The 18,524-nt window shown below is 34.0% G+C and overlaps 1 protein-coding gene across 1 annotated transcript; it reads right to left on the reverse strand.

The window, feature by feature from the left end:
• Positions 1 to 1,729: 1,729 nt before the first annotated feature.
• LOC147397829 (Calcium-binding EF hand family protein) lies at positions 1,730 to 11,642 on the reverse strand. The gene is made up of 6 exons (XM_086446835.1): positions 10,913 to 11,642; positions 9,617 to 9,719; positions 9,475 to 9,540; positions 5,501 to 5,674; positions 5,312 to 5,408; positions 1,730 to 2,013 (listed from the first exon to the last, which is right to left on the reverse strand). Exons 1-6 carry the CDS (start codon positions 11,469 to 11,471, stop codon positions 1,894 to 1,896), a joined length of 1,119 nt encoding a protein of 372 aa, XP_086302961.1. The 5' UTR covers positions 11,472 to 11,642; the 3' UTR covers positions 1,730 to 1,893.
• Positions 11,643 to 18,524: the final 6,882 nt, after the last annotated feature.

Consider the following 18,524-nt stretch of genomic DNA (forward strand, 5'->3'; position numbering starts at 1 on the left):
CACATGAAAGAACTCAAAACCATGAAGACATCGTAATTCCTAACCAACCAAACATTTTGGATGATCTTTTACATCCATGTAGCTTTCCACACAGACAATCCTAATCTCTGATGTTGGTGAATCAACAAATGGTTAATAATTAAGCAAAGTACCCACTTTAAAATTATTAAAAAAAAAATAAAAATTAATGGATAAACTTTACGATCGATGAGCGATTGAGACTACCCGCCACAAGTTTTATTAATTAATCAACATAATCTTGGATTGAAACTTGTTCAACCACTTGAGAAGATAATAAGTTGTTAAATTTGTGTCACGATCATAAGTGATTATCGAAGGAATCTGATAATGTCCAATGAACTAATGAGGTAGTGACATGTGGAAAGAAAATACAAGTTATCCAGGCAACAGTGATGTTAGCCACAATGAATAGAATATGAAGCAAATCCTATGGAGCTCAAATAGGAAAAAATATTTTCTTTTTTGCCCCCCACGGCCAGCATTTCCAAAGTGGTGGCAAACAAGTCTTTCGATTCTAGAATCCTATTTTTTTTTCCCACAATTTCAACCATAAAAGTGAATTTGGCATAATCAAAATCAGAAATCAACTAAAATTAGCAATGAAACAAAAAACTCTTTTTTGCCCACAATTTGATTCTAGAGTCTAAAATCAGCTTCTCGAAACACCTGACCGATCGAGGAGACTTTGAATTTCAAAAATCAATTTTCAATACTCCAAAATCATAATCTAACAATATGAACCAAACATGGGTTTCTTTTAACATGCTTGGGCTCAACTTTACATCTTTCGATTGTATATGGGAAGGAGTCAAAGGTCAATTTAGATTGACATTGACCTTGATTATTGTGGGCCCCACAAAAAAGAGAGGTAGGACCCATACCATGTGTGGTGGAATTGATTCTAAGTTGGGAAGTCACGAGAGAAGGTGGGCGAAAGTGAAACTCTCTCTCTCTCTCTTGTCTAAATCGTCTCGCAGGCGTGCAACTTGTGAGGATGGTCCAAAACACGTGCACATCAAAGTGTCTCTTCGGTAACTCAAAAGCCAAGCTCAAACCAAAAGGTCCAACCTAACTTTGATGTTCATTATTTTGTTCTTTTGTTTTCATCCCAAAATATCTGTCCAACGTTTAAGTTTGACCAATTGATGATCCAATAGAGTGCATCCACAATTCCAAAAGTCATTGGATAATCATAGCCATCCATTATTTTTCATATAATTAACCTAACATATAAAATCAATTTGATCATGTTAACTTAATAGACTTCAGTTTGGCTAGGATTCTCAAATTTTGATTTTGGATTGTCAGAATCTTGTTTGGCTACAATATTTTTATTAAGAAAGATTTCAGAGTCTAAAAATAAATTCACAAGAACACAATCATTTCCTGTTTCTGATTATGTGAAAATTGTTTTTATAACCCAAAGTCCGAATTCTCGAATCACATTATGGGCAAGAATCAGATTCTAGAATCCAAACCAAACACAGCCTAGTTTTGTTCTAAACTTTGTCAAAAAAGAACAAAATAATTTAATTAAATCTTCGCCATTATGTAGACTAGAGAAGATTCTAAAACCCGAAAAGTTAGTTGAGATATTGGTTACCAATCCAATGTGAATTAAATGAGATTCATAAACTGGGTAGGATAGTATGCGTATGAAAGCAAAGTTGTGGAAATGCCTTTCTACTTATTTCTGACACAAAAATCGTGCAAAAAGAATAATGATTCTAAAGGTGTATTAAGATCGTGCAAATATTGTATGAAACCCTAAATGTTATTTGGGAACCATCACCTTACCATTCCCTTCTGAAGTAAAGCAAGAATGTAATTAGAACAAAAAATGGGAAACATTTCTGCAAACCTAGGATTCAACTAACGGAATTCGTCGTGGTACTCGTAGTCTTCTTCGTCACTGAAAATGGCACTGTAAAATACATATGGGTTTTCGATCATCTCTGACAAAGATAAACGCCCATCTTTATCTGCATCTGCCTGCAGAAATTAGAAAAAAAAAAACACTTCAATCAAAGAGCTTCTTCACTCACCATGAAATAGGATGATTTTGTAAGAAAGGAATTTTGGGTTTTCTCTCCACTTCATCTCTTTGAGTTAAACATAATAAACCCAACAGCAATAATTAACATTAGCAAATAAATCCAAGCCATTCAATAGATGATTTACATGTCATTCTCTCGATGATGCAGCTTACTTAAACTGAAGGCCATCTGAAATGAGTAAGAGAAAGACCTTGAGTCCCATACAATGTGTGTGATGACCCCATCATTGGAGACTGTTTTTCCTAGTATAGTTTCAAAAGGCCCCATTTCATAAAAGAGGTATCTTTCTACATTTAGACCCCAATGCTAAGTAGAATCTTACCAACAAGATCACTTGCGCTGATGCTCACTTTCGAAGGACTGCTTTTCATTTATTTAATATCTCCTGGAAGGTATGGCCAAATTTTCTATCCATTTAGACGGAATCTCCATGGTAACATGTATGGGATCATTGGGGGGTGGTCCTTATAGATGCTTTTTCCTTATGTGGTTTGTTCTTGTGGAACTTGTTCCCCTCTACTACTCATTGGAGCCTTTGAAAGGAGCACAATAGTCACATCTTTGAAGGAAAAAAAGGAGATTCGCATGCCATCATCCTCAAGATGAAAGCAATCCTTTACGCTTAGTTGGCTCGAGATTTTAGACAAGTCTGTGCTAAAGATTGTGTTCAAGTAGGGTGACATAGTAGGAAAATGTAACTTGATGGCTTTCCCGTTTCCCCCTTGTGTAGCTCTGCATAGGGAGCATTTTTCTTTCTTTATGAAGTTTTACTCCAAATTTAAAATATCATTGGATTATGGTTTATAGAATCATTTTATATGGTATGATAGGCGACAAGTAGGCAAAAGGCTGGTGGGTGCTTGGGTGATGCAGTATAGTGCCTCCTACATGTTTTCTAATAATTAGGTGATGTAATGTGGGCTACCAAGGGTTTATATAAGGACATGACAAGTAATCAACAAATACTGAAATTGGCACACGTAGCAATGAAGGTGATGCAGCAGGTTATGTGGCAAAGACACTTTACCATTAAAATAAATAGGCATTGAGAGCATCAGTGCAACTTGCATCTTCATGAGAGGAAGTTGAATTCTAGTAAAACATAAGTGTTCCTTTAGGGTTTGTTGTTCCTTGGTTGTGAGATCCAACTATAGTTGTTACACACTTGCATTAACCCTCTACAAGCCCTATTCCTGGGGGAATTTTTATATATATTAATAGTGGTTGGCTTATCTATCCATCTTTCAATTTTCCATAATAAGTTATAGAATTTGAGTAACCACCACTCTTAACTGAAAAATCACACATCTCTAAGAATAGAAGAAGCAGAGGACTAGATTCAGCATAGAGAGAGAGAAATAGGGAAGAGACAGAATTCCATATCGACTAGGGAAATATAGATATTAAGGCTGAAAGAAAGTGTAATACATACAGTTAAGGACCTTTATATGAATTAAATTTATAACAGTGGTAATTTTACAGTTGTAACAACTTAAAGTAAGGCTACTAGAAAACAACTAGAAAATAGAAAACACCATATCCCTATACGTGATAAGCTTTTTCAATGCCACTTTAAATAAGGCGTAAGCCTTTGAGGGGGAAGGGTGATGCAGGACGATGGGGGGAGATAAGAAAATATTGGGGGTTTAGGGAATTTGGTTTAGGATTGGGTAAATCCAAAAGGTAAAATGAAAACAATGATTGTAGGTATGACCATAACCCCAATGAAAATGTTTAAATGTTTGCAGGGTAAAGAAATGATCAAGGGTTAAAGATTTGGAAAAGAGAATGAAATAAGGGTTAAAGAAAATGGGGAAAGGATTAAGGTTGAGGTTTGTAAGTTTCATGAATCAAGAAATCCAGAATCAAGAAAGGGGTTTCAAGAATCAAGAAAAATAAAAGAATAAAAAAGCAAAATAAAGATTAAAAAAAAAAAAAAAAGAGAAAGGGATGGGAAGATAGAACCTTGGAATCAAACCAAGAATGGTGAAGAACTCACTTCACTTCATTAAAAAAATTCATTCTTTATTCATCAAATCTTCATTCATTAAAAAAACTCTAATACAATCTATATAAAGAAAATAAATCAAGAATCATAGTCAAATTAAAATACTAAAAAAATTAATTTTATTTTTGTAACTTTCTCTCCTAATTTTTAAACCCTAATAAACTTAAATAGAAGACAAGTTAAAGTTATTAAATTACCCCTAAATATTATACTAAGATCATGGACCAATAAAACATCAAAATAAGCCCAAAAAACATAAAATTAAAACTTTAAAACATAAATCTAAATAAAAACTAAAATCTACTCTTCAAGATTTGATGTCCCCATCAAAAGGTCTTCCCATAAAGCCTGAAGGCCTTTTCTTGAAAGCCTTCCATAAGGCTGGCATCAAGGCATAAACCTCTAACCTTTGAAAACATTGTGTAATAGACATTTTTCTGACAGCAGAAATGCAATGCAACATGACTTGTTTCCAAGTTCCTCTAATGCAAGACTTGATTTCATCTAACATGAACCATAATGTGAACCTTTAACATCTGACACGCTGTGGACCGTAATAGTGTTTACATAAAGAAAAGTGATTATCATAGCTTGCAATTGTGTAGAAATCCTTCAATAATGTATCCAACTCCATCGGGCAATCTTGGCCTGTTATCTGCCAATTTTCGATGCATAAACTACTATGTAGCCATACAACCAATTTTTTAATCTTGATCAGACCATAATACCAGTTGCTAAACGAATCCAGAAATTTCACAATATATATAACTCAAACCAGCACACAAGGAATGACATAATCCAGCAATGCCATGTTATCTGTTTGTACATTTACTTTTATCGGTAAAAGAGAATTATTGCACTAGAGGCAACAAGTCAAGGGTACAAAGGAAAGTCTAGTTAGAGAGGGTCTCACTAGAGCTTAATGTGAGACTGCGAGCACATATTCTTGATTACTACACGCTCTTGTGACTATTTTATGGTCCTAATGAATGGATTTGTCTATTTCTAATTGTGATCTTTTTTGTAACTTTCATAAGTGATATATATTTACAACATTTAAATTAAAAGGCGATATTATAACAAACCCCCATACCATCAAAATTCAATAATCAATATAAAATGTATATTCTGGTGAGACATGTTTGCCACTCAAAATTTAATAGCATGTATGAAGTAATTATGAATTTAACACTTCAAAACAAGACTTCTGTCCATTAATCATTACCTGTGATATGATATGATCTGCTTGTTGTTTGGCATAGTAACGCTCTGATGGATGAAGTTTTCCAATTATTGGCAGCAGTTCCTCATCTGACAAATACCTAAGAAAAGGCAAAGGTCAATTCAACCAATAGATAATGTAACTAAGCAATTCCAGAGATCAACAAAAAGACTAAGGATGCTGGATAAGTACCCATCACCATCTTGATCAAGCTGAGCAAACAACTTTCTAGCTGGGGCCTCCATTGAATCGTCAGACAGATATGATGAATTGTGACCTTCTTCATCATAGTTCCTTACCAAGTCAAACAGCCCGTGAAAAAATTCTTTAAAGTTGAGCTTTCCATCTTTGTCGGTGTCTCTCTCCCTATGAAGTAAAGTCCAATGTGTCTAGTCAGCTGGGCAAGGCAAATATCTTTCTAACAGGACCGATGCAGATGTTAATTTCATGAGAGAAGTTGATCAACTAATAATTGAGAAAACAAGAAGAAAATGTACAGTGAAAAGAGAAAAAACCTAGCCGAATAGCAGTTGAATACATATAAAGATAATTTTTAGAAGGAAGAGCTTGTACTTTACTGTGTTTTCATCAAATTGATGTAAATAATAACATCTCTTTTACAGAAGCAAGTAATTTTGATTATAAAAAACTACTCAAATTCTTGGCTGGAGCCTACAATGTTTGCCCAGCTTGGACTGCAGGCATATGGAGCATGTTTAGTTTGTCCCTAACACCTCTGCACCAGGACATGAGGAGGCCCTTCTCACTCAAGTTCAACCCTCTCACATTCTTCTCATATTGACCAACTTATGAAAATTTGTAGATGGTGATGAAGCAAAGTACTTGATCATACACATTAGGTACCCAAAACATATTTCTCAATAATTAGAATATAACAATCGACACAAGAAAGAGCCCGTATGGTTGTTCCTAGAACTTTATATGTTGTATGTGTAGATCCCAGAAAGAAAACGGTGGATCATTTATTCATTCATTGTCGGGTGGCTTAGCACATATGGTCACACTTCTTGTCTCTGTTCGGGATAGTGGGTTGTTTTCCTCACTCAGTTAAGTCGGTTCTGGAATTTTGGTTAGTGTGGGGAGGGTCTTTCTTGTATGCTAAACAGACTCTTTGGTTCTTGGCTCCATTTGCAATTTATTGGGGTATCTGGAAAGAATGCAATCGTTGCATCTTTGAAGGGAAAGCATCTATGTTGGAAGAATTAGTTCTTTCTATTTTGGAACTCATGTACTCTTGGAGCAAACCTTATAAAGAGTTCAAGGGGGTTTTCTTTGAAGATTTCGTTGTGCGGTGGGATAGGATTTGTTTACTGCCGAGAGAGTAACTTGTTGTTCGCGTTGTGTTGTCTTTTTTCCCTCTTTTGTTGTGCTGTTTTTTTATCTTGTTGGTTTCCTTTGTTCTAGGATGGTCACCTCGACCCCCTAGTTTTCTTTTAATAATATTATCTTTATTGATCAAAAAAAAGAAAAGAAAAGTATTGCTGATCTCGACATCTAATTATTGTTCGCTTCAATCGAGATTAGGTTCCACAATGAGACTTCGGGAGATATTGCTGGTGTGGTTATCTCAACCAAATGAAATCTCTATACTTAGCAAAAAAGAAGAGAAAAAAAGATTGATGGTGTGGTGGGTCCCCCATGTGTATGGGCTAGCCATCCTTATCTACCGTATCCGATCTGAAAGAAGCCACCATCACTCATCTACTTGTTAAAGATCAACTCAATACGTCTAGGAACCTTCAATTGATAAAGAACTTAAATGATTGCAAAATAAATTTTGTGGTTGCTCTGCTTCAAAGTCTCGATGTATAACTTTGGTTCTTTATGACCCTAATTCAAGGCGGTGGAAATGGGGCCTTAATGTGAATTCTTGGTTGGGTCCTTCTATACGAAATCTTACTCACTCAAACCATCCATCTCTCCTTGGAAATGTATGCTTCTCATAAACCCTAATTCTCTAACTTTTCTCTCTCTTCATACACGATCTATCTATAACAAGGAAGACATCTAGGAAATGTTGGTTTTCAAAGTCAAGGTCTCTTGTACATATGGTACTCTATTTCAGATGATTTCAGGGGTATCCAATTTGATGACTTCATCTTCAACTGGGAAGAACTTGTTAGAACGCATCCCTAATGTATTTCTTCTATGAATACTAGCATTCTCGAGTTTTAGTGAGCTCCCCTCTCACTTTATCTCTCCTTCCAGTACCTATTGAGCTTTTTGTCTCCCTTTTACCTGTCAACAAATGAAAAGAAGCCAAGTGTAGCTCGACTTCTCAATTGAAAACTTATAAAAAATTAACCACACTAGATGTATCATCTGTGAAGACCATAGAAAGATATTACAATTTGAGTGCTTTTTTGATTTATTGGATTCTTTTAATTTAAAGGTAGGATCCCAAATTTAATGCAACTGTCCAAACATCTAATATTGACAGTTTTGGGATTCACATACTTCTAAATTAATCAATCAATATTTATTTTTTTGAAGTTGATAACAAATAAACAAATATATAAACAATTTATATATATATATATATATATATCACCAAGGAGTAGCTTAGGCTTTTCCCGAGGTGTCACCTTTGCCAAAGGGAAGAAGGAAGCCATCGAATTAACATTGCTTGCTTTCTGAATAGGATTCAACTTAATTAATCTAAACCAATAGCAACTGGGAATTTCTGAACACTTCCAAATCTTATCAAGAATTTTCTAGAAATACAAACTACTTGAATGAGCCCCATATGGACCAAGACTTGCACCCTGCGCCCTTCCCCCCCCCCCCCCCCCCCCCCCCCCCCACACACACACACACACCCACACACACAACAAAACCACTACTTTCCCTTGTTTCGAGCATGGTGGATTATATTCCACACCACAGATTCAGTCCATAACTCCATCCACCGCTAAGCTAATGAATTTTCCGTTGTCATTATTCATCTTCTCACTTGAAAAGGCCAAGGAATAAATAACTACACACTCTATGTTATCAATTTGTGCATGAAAAATACTAAACCAGTAGCAACTCTTGGCAATTCCTGACCTACCCAAAAGTAACTTAGGGTGGAAAATCATTTTCCATGTGTTTGATTGATTTTTGTCATAGAAAATGGTTTTCCACCCTCTTCCAAAAATCCAGAAAAATGTAGATATTATTTTCCCACCTATAACCATGGAAAAATAAAATTCACCCCCCAATTTCCATCCTAAATCAAAACCCCAATCTCCTTTCTTCTTCTTCTTCCCCACCACCATTTTTCCATGGATTTCAAATTCCATGAAAAATGACTTTCCATGCAATCGAACATACCCTTAGTAAACATTACTAATGGCTTTGAATGCTCTGGGAAAGAAGCATTTTTTTTCCTGCTTGTAAAATACAACTTTGAAAGCTTGAAAATTGGAGCGATAACATAAATTGATGAGACTAGAACTATCAAAACTGCAATGTCAAGAATAACAGTACATCCAAAAGGAACTTCCTTTAGGGATAAAATAAAACCGACTTTCACTTTAAGATGCCAATATACTTGGCACTTGTAGGAAGGGGTGACTCACGTGTCCATGGGAATAGTCGGACAAAGTCTGGATACTCATGTATCGGGAAAAAAAAAATAAAAGTGAGGAAAATTTTCCATCATACTTGCAAGTAAAAGCTCCACACTTGCATGCAAATCAAGATGGTTGGACTTGAAATTAGCTAGAAATATGCCCACATCTAAATAAAATAAGATACCTACAAAAACCATTCCTCTCTAACTAAAAGATAATTCTCAACATGTTCACAGAAAATCCTGAAATTCCCCTTGTCCCTGAGGCCACTCCAGAACCATGGCCCTTCAGTCCTCCCCAGTTCATACGTAGCTTCCAAGTACCCCAATGCATGGCTCCAAATTAAGGAAATAAAAATTGTAAAAAAGAGGCATTACGTCAATTTTGTAAAACTATGCCCCAATAAGCATGTTTTGAGCTTCCATAGGTGGAAGTAACCAACAAAAGCATATTTAGAGGAAAGAGGGAAATGGGCGACAGCTAATAACTGGTTATACTGGAATTGATAGAAATATACAGATAAATACAGTGGACTGAAGAATGGAAACACATATATAATATTATAGAACGTGAAGGAAACTATCACACCTTACTTCCTCTTTACACAACCACTGAAGAAGCCTTGGGTTCTTGCTGTCAGCTGGATGCAGAAAGCTAGAAACATGTAATGAGTAAGAAATCAAGGAAATAATCCTACAAAAAAATCAGTAAGAAATAAATAGAAGTTTACTCATTAAACTCTGTTCGATTTAGAAGACCATCCCCATCCGCATCTGAAGCATTGAAGTGTTCCTCTTTCCACCAACCCATGTCATACCCAAATGAATTATTATCTGGTGTACATGATAGAAATCAGTTGCCAAGCCAATATCAACTAGAACCAAGCAATATCAGAACCTAGCTATACATAGAGCTGGAATCTAACCAAGGACGTCAATCCTCAATCATTTTAATATTACAACTTTACGAGGGCTTGAGACAGCCAAGGATCTTCAAGCTGAATCACTTGGGTTACAATCACAGAAGTCAAATGCCTAACTCCCACATTCATCCAGCATATACCATCCACAACTAATAATTTTAATAGATGTATTTCAAGGCAAAGAGAAGAAAGAAGGGGGGGGGGGGGGGGGTCATAAAATACTTCTAAGCTCTAACAGAAGATGCTTCAACTGTCATCCATAATAGCTTATCCCAATTTTGCAAAAAAAAAAAAAATGGAAAATCATGGTAATCATTGAAAGTACAAAACATGAAAATAAAGTCGTTTTAAGTGTTGAATGTATATTTTCTTCCACTCTTAGGTGTGTCACAGCCCTTTTATATTCATAGTTCTTCCCTCTCCAACAGATTGGTCTTTTGGAGTAGTTGGTTGGTCAGTTAGCATGGTATCAGAGTGCTAGGTTCATATGGGTCACGGGTTCTAATCTTTCCATCCTTATGGGTGAGGGGGAGCATTGAATATATATTTTCCTCTACTCTCGGGTGTGTCATATCCAATTAAGCCGTGTAACCCTCTTATATTCGTAGTTCTCCCCTTCTCCAACAGATTGGTCTTTTGGAATAGTTGATTGGTTAACAATAAGATAAGGATATAACAATCCGATTATTACAACTTGCAAACATGGATCGAAGTTTCAGACCTAAAAAGCAAGACAGTCAGGGATCTTGACAAGATGCTTCCTTCTTATAACAATGCGACCATTAACTACCTTTCGTTATATCTAACACATTCCATTTATACATTTACTTAACTTTCTATGCTCCAAAACTCTAAAAATAGGTCTTATAAATCCTTGATTTGATAAAGAAACTATCAATGGAGTACAATTTTGTGAGAAACGTAACAATGGGACGTGCACATATCAAAACTTAAAAATACCAATTATTTTCAAACGAGTTCAACAAATGCATCATAAATTCTACCTAAACAAACCCAAACAAAGCAGAAAAACTCCATTTTTTTTAAAATTATGAATTAAGGAACGAAAATCAATGGGGCAGCATTAATTAACCCAAAACTCACCCGAATTCTGAACCCAACTCGGTGGATCGTACTCCGCGAACGAAACGAACCCATCATGATTCTTGTCATGAAGCTCCATATCCCTCTCAGTTCGATGCATCACCTCCTTCTCCGCTTGTCTCAAATTCCAATCTGTCAACTCTGCTTCGCTCACAAACCCATCAATTGGATCGATGTCAATCTTCGGAAACAACAAAATTATCCTATTTGTAACATTGAATTTGTCCTCATCGTTCAAGTAATCTTCTGCATCCATGAAATCTTCCCACTCGGGTTGCGATTCGGCTGCTGGGGCATCGATAAAACCAGTGTGAGAGTGCGCGAAATGCTGTTTTTCCCATTGTTTGTCTTCGCGATTACGTTCAATTTCAGCTACGAGAGGGTCGAATGGGATGGGTTCGTGGTGTTTGTCGATGCGATCAGTGGGGGAGAAAGAGAAGGTGGAGCGGATCTTAAGGCGTCGATGTCGATTGTTTGAGGATTTTGTTGGAGAGTGAGAGATGAGAAAGAGAATCAAAAGCGTTACTGTAATGTAGATTATTACAGAGAACTTTCCCATTCATCCAAAACTCTTCCTTTTATCAGATCCAGAAGAGAGAGAGAGACGTTGTTTGACCAATTGGACTGGAAACCGAAGGAAATAGACTCTGTGGGAGTTCTTTCGCGGGAGATCGATGGGAGAATCCGATCTGAATTCTCTCTCTTCTTCAAACGAGGTTTCTCACCTCGTTAACGCGCCTACGAAGACCGAGTTGACTCTACAGATTCGTCTCGTCTTGGACGATTCAGCTTGACAAAAATCGGTTTTGATTATGTTCTATTTATATCAAATAAAATATTTATTAGTAAGTCTAGCCTTGTTAACTTAGTAAGATTTCAAATCTTAGTTAGGGTCATTGAGCTCATTTTAGCGGTATAAAAAATATGATCCGATGCCACAGGGATATAAAGGACAAAATTCTATGAACTTTAGAAAAAACAAACTTCAAAAAAAATTATTTTTCACTGTTAAATTTTAATTTTATTGGGAACTTAATAATCGTCTATTTTCAAAACCTTGGATGAAATCTAGAAGGCTGTGGCATTTGATTATCAATTTGGTAATCCATTTAAGCTCAAGACTCTTAATAAGATTTAAAATCTTACTAAGTTAGTAAGGAAAGTTTTTCTTAATATTTATGGTGTATTTGTAATAAATATGGTCCTGATTGGATGATTTTAAAAGCATGGTTACAAGTTGGAATGCTGTATTAGATATTTAATTATAAAAAATAATTTATTCATTATTTCATATAAAAATAATAATCAAACCAATTAAATTGAATTTCAATAGACACATATCAAAATTTTCAAAAGAGTCGTGTTGGTTGAAATTGACATTGGTTCAGGCATTGGTGTGCACATAACTATAGATGCTTCTAAACTTGTATCTCGATGAAAGCATCTATAGTTATGTAAACACATTCACGTCAACAATGTCTGAAACCATATTAATTTCAATGTTACGTCAACATTTTCCTTCTCAATATATCGGAAAAATCATCTGGGATATTTAACCAGTCAATGAGAATCATCAATGTGATAGACAATCACATTGAATCTATTGAGATGAGATTACTAACTGAAGGCATCTTGAATTGATCGATCTCATGAATTTTAAATTTATAATCTGATCTCCACTGCAAAATTATATTCGTTGAAAGATCATATTTTTAAATTTGATTCAATTAAAATCAATTATAATAATTAATTCTTGAAAAATGCTTTAAAATAATTAAAATAATTATTTTTTCTTGTTTTTTGTTTCACCTTTAATACCATTTTACCTCACTTTTTCCCTTTAACATCATCCTACTTAGGGGTAGGAGTTTGACAAAGAGAGATGGGAGGGATGTAAAGGATTCTTCTTTGCGAACGAGTATGAAAATTTGAAGGAACCCTCCTCGTTACAAGAAATGTGGCATTTTAAATTTATTTCACGTCCCTATCCACCAAAATTTGAAAAACCTCATTAGAAATGCCACGTGTAGGGTTCTTTCAAAATTTTGAAGTCCCCACCTATCAACTACTATTGCAAGGAACAACAAGATACATAAAGAAAGCGAGAGGGTTGGTCCAATATCTAAAACGAAATCAGATTGATTGTGACATTGATTCGATGAACAAAAATGTACGGTTCTAATTGGACAGTTTTTAAATCTTAAAAGAATAATACTGAGTGACCTCAAGATTTTACCTAACATCGCACATCCTAACATAAAAGTGTATGGGAACTATAGATGCTTTTCATCAAGATACAAGTGAAAAAGCATCTATGGTTCCAATCCACTTTCACATCAAGATGTGTGGTACGAGGTACAGTCATGAGGTCACTCTAACACTGACTCGTCTTAAAATATTTACAAAAGTTTTTGGTACTTTCAAAATGTTGTTAATGTTGACAAAGTCGTCACGTAATGTTAATAAGTTGATAATATTTTGTCAACGTTACATGGTAGTTGTGTCAACATTATTAGCAAAATATCGAAAACATTTGTAATTATTTAGGAATTTACCCTTGATTTTTCTCATAGTCAGTATTATTCATGTAGTTACTTAAAAAGAGCCAGGATGTGGTCAAATAATAATGAGTTCCTAAGCTTGAAGATGATAGATGGTTGAATAGAAAAATTACGAGTTTTCTTCAAGAAGTTGAAGCTTGGTCGATAGAAGATGAAGTTGAATAGGGCTTAAAATGGGTCAGGTCTGATATGAGTATATCCATATCCATATTTGTATTCAAATTCGACTTGAATCCTATTAGTTAAAACCATATCTGAATCATTTTGCTTTCACCAAACATGGACTTTGATCCGACCAGACCGAACCACTTGATTCTGATTGTTGGATTAGATAATTTCGGACCGTTAATCATTATTTTGCTATATTTCTTTCCTCTAAATGCTATATTACTCAATTTTACCATTATAATTCTTTTATTTTTATTGAGAAAAAAAATGTTCACAATATTTTTGACGTAGAAGATTATGGGATTTTGGATTTGAAAAACCAAGGGGTCTTTTACAAGGGATAAAGGTGAGATTGAATAAGGTGCATTAAATTAAATATGAGGTTCAATAGATTAAAAGTAATTGACTATAGAGGTTGAATCATTGTTACAAAAATCTTCGAATTTTCCAAAAAAATCATAAAATTCTCCGAATTAAGGTTAGTCGATTAGTTTAGCGAATTGACGAATCACTACAAAAAAGATACGAATTAGAGGCCCAAAAATAAGGGTGTTTTTGTAAAAAGTCTTAAAATAGGGTATTTGCCAGCGTTTTATAGAAAAACGCTCCCTTAAACCCACACAAATATTTTTTTTTTCTCTCTAAATTTAGTTGACCAAATTATTAATGGCGTCTTGTCGTAACAGCCCCAAAATCGAGAGCCATGGGAGGCGCTATTTCAAAAACAACCCCAAATTTTAGATATTCAAGGCATTTTTTGTGGCGTTTCTTAAAACCATCGAAGATCCAACGTCGATCGATTGGAGGTGTTTCCAACGGAAACGCCTCTGAAGAAGGAAGAAGTGAGGGCATTTTATGAATTTGAGGCGATTTTCTTCAATCGTCGAGATAGGCGATACAGGAGGCGTTTCCAACGGCCATTTAGTGAACCGCCATTAGAAATCCCAAATTGAGGCTCCGCTATTACAGAGATGACAAATCGAGGTGTTTTCAACATGGCTTCTTTGCGGTTTCCAATTTGGCGGTAAGTTTTCGTTTCCTCTTCTCCTTCCTCACTTTCTCCCACTCCCATTTCTGTCCCATTCTCTAATGATTTATCAAGGTTGAAGAAGAAGAAGAAGAAGAAGAAGAAGAAGAAAAAGAAGAAGAAAGGAGGGTTTTTTTTTTCAAAATCCCAATCTGTCGATAGTTGGAACAGGTAATTTTTTTTCCCATTTTTCTCTGTATCAATTGGTTTTGTATGAATTTTTTTTTTAATCGTTAGATATAACACTAATTCGAATTAATTTAATTTTATTTTTAGAAAATTTTATTTACAGTATTTGATTGAGCCGAGAGAACCAAATCTCCAAAATTTTCGTTGTATTGTTCTTTCTAAATCATGTAAGTAGTCACCCCTCTTCTCAAACCCTTTGTTGCTCTATTTTTCAAGTTTTTTTAATATTTCTTTTAATTTGTTTCTGTTTGATGGTAATTTGTGTTATTTTTTGAAGAAAAATGGGAGGTGTTTGAATATAAAATATTATAGATGATATTTATATATGTAATGTACATTAAATCTTAAATATATTTTTATCAAATCGAATAAAGATCAAATTGGAACCGATAAAAAAATACTATTTTTTCTTTTGGATCAGATCTGAAAAGAATACATTATTTTGGAAATCTGTTTTTTTTTTTTTTTTTTTTTTCTTATTTTCATATTTTTATACTTGGGTATAATATTTTTCATTGGCACTATTATGTTCTAGATTCTAAAATTAATTTCCCAAAATCAGTAAAGCCAAACGAGATTGTAGATTTTGAAATTTAGTTTTTCAGAATCTGAAAAAAATAACTCAATTATTTTGAAAGATTCTATTGTCACACAAACTTTTACTAATAACACCTCAACATTTGCTTAGTCTTTGTATGAATTGGGGTGCTTTTAGTAAAAGTCAGTGCAGCAATATAATATATCTTATTTTTTCCCCCGAACACTTGCATCAAAAGTGGTTATATGCCAATTCATATACCTTGGTTATGGCATATGATAGGATTATATATCACTAGTCCTAACTATCATATTGGCCCATTTCAATAAAAAGAACGAGTATGAATTACAACACCATCAACACAAAAGGTTGCCTTGAATTTGTAATCAAAGTGAATTTATTTTTTGGATTTTTAAAGATATTTTGTTTATCAAATTGGGTGTTTTTTATCTCAATATTTGAAATCTACAAAGTAGGAGTTACTGAATCTGTTGAACAATCTATAAGAAAGTGTAAGATGAATTTGTACCTTAGCTTACTTCTCTCGTTTTGTATAACTAGATGCTTTGTTATGGTATAAACATTATTGAGTTGTTTATGGACACTATAATTTTCTTGATGAAGTTAGGGAAGTACAAATCTGATTTTGTATATATATATATATATATATATATATATATATATATATTGCTAATAATACATGCAACTTGCAATTGAATTGCACATACATGTATAAGACTCGCAGCTTGCAGCTGAGTTGTATTATATTCTTATTGTTCAAATGTGTGTGTGCACTTTTATGTGTTTTAGTTGCTTCTGATTAATGGAGTGTTCAAATAGTTGTTATTAGTAGTTGTCTTGTTTTCAATTTCATTTATGGAAGTTTCTATTGTTATTATTCAATTAGTAGTCTTGTTTTCTATTGTTGTTATAAGAAAAGTTGGAAATGAAATCAATAAACATCACATAAAAAATTCTCATCGATGGGAGGAACTAAAAATAGAATGAACAAATTCTGATTGAAATGAGTAGAAAACATATTAGGTTGGAAATTCCAATTGGATTGCTCCCATATACTAGCAACCAAAATTTTTTTTACACTACAGACAGTTGCATGTTTACAGTTTGAAATGTTGGATTGTAAACTATAGAAGGGAAAATAAGTATGAGATTCACCCACTATATTCCAAACATTTGTTTGCCTAAGTTGTTTCTAAAAACTGATTTTTACATATTCTCTCTTCGATTCTATTTGGTAAAAATCTATCCCCCTCCCCCTAAAATAAAAAAAAAAAAACTTCAGTAATGCTATAATTCATGTACACAATTTGGTCAAAAGTTAAACAAGAAAACTATGCTAATGTAAGCAATACATCTATCTGTTAAATCACATATTCTTGAATAGAAAGTGTGTTGAATCACAATTATAAAACTCAATGAGTCAATTTGAGGTGACTTAACTCAACTAAATCGATGTGAGAGTCACAAAACAACTCAATTGGTCACCTTCATGGTGAACTATATGCATATCTATGCAACAATAACTCAATAAAAAACTAAATTAATATTTTGATCAATAACTCAATCCAAACTCAGCTAGAGTAAGCCAAGTTTACTCCTTTTGTATCTTGTAAATCAATTCAAGTTGAATCCTTAAGATCATACTTTCCAAAAATAACACAAGAACACCATAGCAATGTTAGAAGCATGATAGTTGACCTAGCTAGCATGCCCATTCTAATCATGATTTTACTTTGAGTTGTCCCTTACTTTCTAAAAGTCATGAGACTGAAGTGAAAATACAAGAAACTATGTTAGAAGCAATATTTATGATAATGATTATCTAATTGCAACTAAGCATTTGGTTAACAATAAACCCTTAGTTGGTCCTATAATAGTATAAATACGAGAAAATATGAAACTACTCAACTAAACAAAGACACCAAAATTTTCTTAAACTTGACTAAATTATGGGGAACAAAAGTGTCAATGCAAAAACAGAAAAACTCTTTCAGTATTAACTTATTCTTTCTCTACTTTGTTATTGGGACACTAACTTTCGATAAAGGCATTTCCTTTAATTGTGAGAACATCTCCAATGGAACAACAATCTTGAATTCCAAAAATTCAAAATACCTTATCAATGTAAACTTTGTGACAAACTATGGTATCTAACCTTATGATTCTTATGAATTTTAATGTCAAGAACATATAAACCTTAAAACAAGATATAGCGAGATCACTGGTATTTTTTCTTCATAGAATTCATAAGTCTTGTTCCTAACTGATTCACTAATTACTAAGTCACCCCCTCGGAAAGTCCTACACTAATTTTTTGTAAACATGAACATCTTCATATTCATGAATTCTTTTTTTTATTTTTAATATCTAAGTTGAAGTACGAATTTAAACCTACTAAGGGAGGTTGATAACTTGTTACAACTACAGATTTATCTTTGTTTGGACTAATATAATTTATTTTCGGTTTTTTCTCAATATATTTCCTTGGGTGATTACGATATTAAGATCCGACTCTTGTTTTATTTCTCTCTACTCAAACTAATAGAATTGTCTCTATTATTTTAGTGTTGTGATGATATGACGCCCCACTATGACATACGTCCCCCTCACATAACTGTAGATCACTTGCCTCGGGGTACAAAAGAAAGAGATTGATGGTTCTTTGTATCCCAAGGCAAATGATCTACAGTTCTGTGATGGGAGAGTAGGGAGGCGTATGTTAGAGGGGGACGTCAGAAAATCTATGATTCTAGAATATATTTAAAGGGATTATTAGTTTTTAATAAAATTTTCTTTCATTTATCCAAAATGGCACGAAACTTTGAAGCATGATAACAAGGGAAACCATATAATTACAAAAGCATATTATGTAAAATACTGATCAATCGACGACCCCTCAACTAATCATGAAATATGGAAATATATGTTTATCCTTCACCTTTAAAATTTTCAAATAAGTTAGGATCGAGAGAGAGAGAGAGAGAGAGAGAGAGAGAGAGAGAGAGAGGTTGATGATGATAGGTTCTGGTAAGAAATCCATTAAAATATTTGCTACAATCTCCAAAGGTTTGCCAATTTTTTACGAATTGAACACTCACTGAATGATTA

The sequence above is a fragment of the Akebia trifoliata genome, chromosome 7 (assembly GCF_017979445.1).
Source record: "Akebia trifoliata isolate Shusen 1 chromosome 7, ASM1797944v1, whole genome shotgun sequence".
NCBI lineage: Eukaryota > Viridiplantae > Streptophyta > Magnoliopsida > Ranunculales > Lardizabalaceae > Akebia > Akebia trifoliata.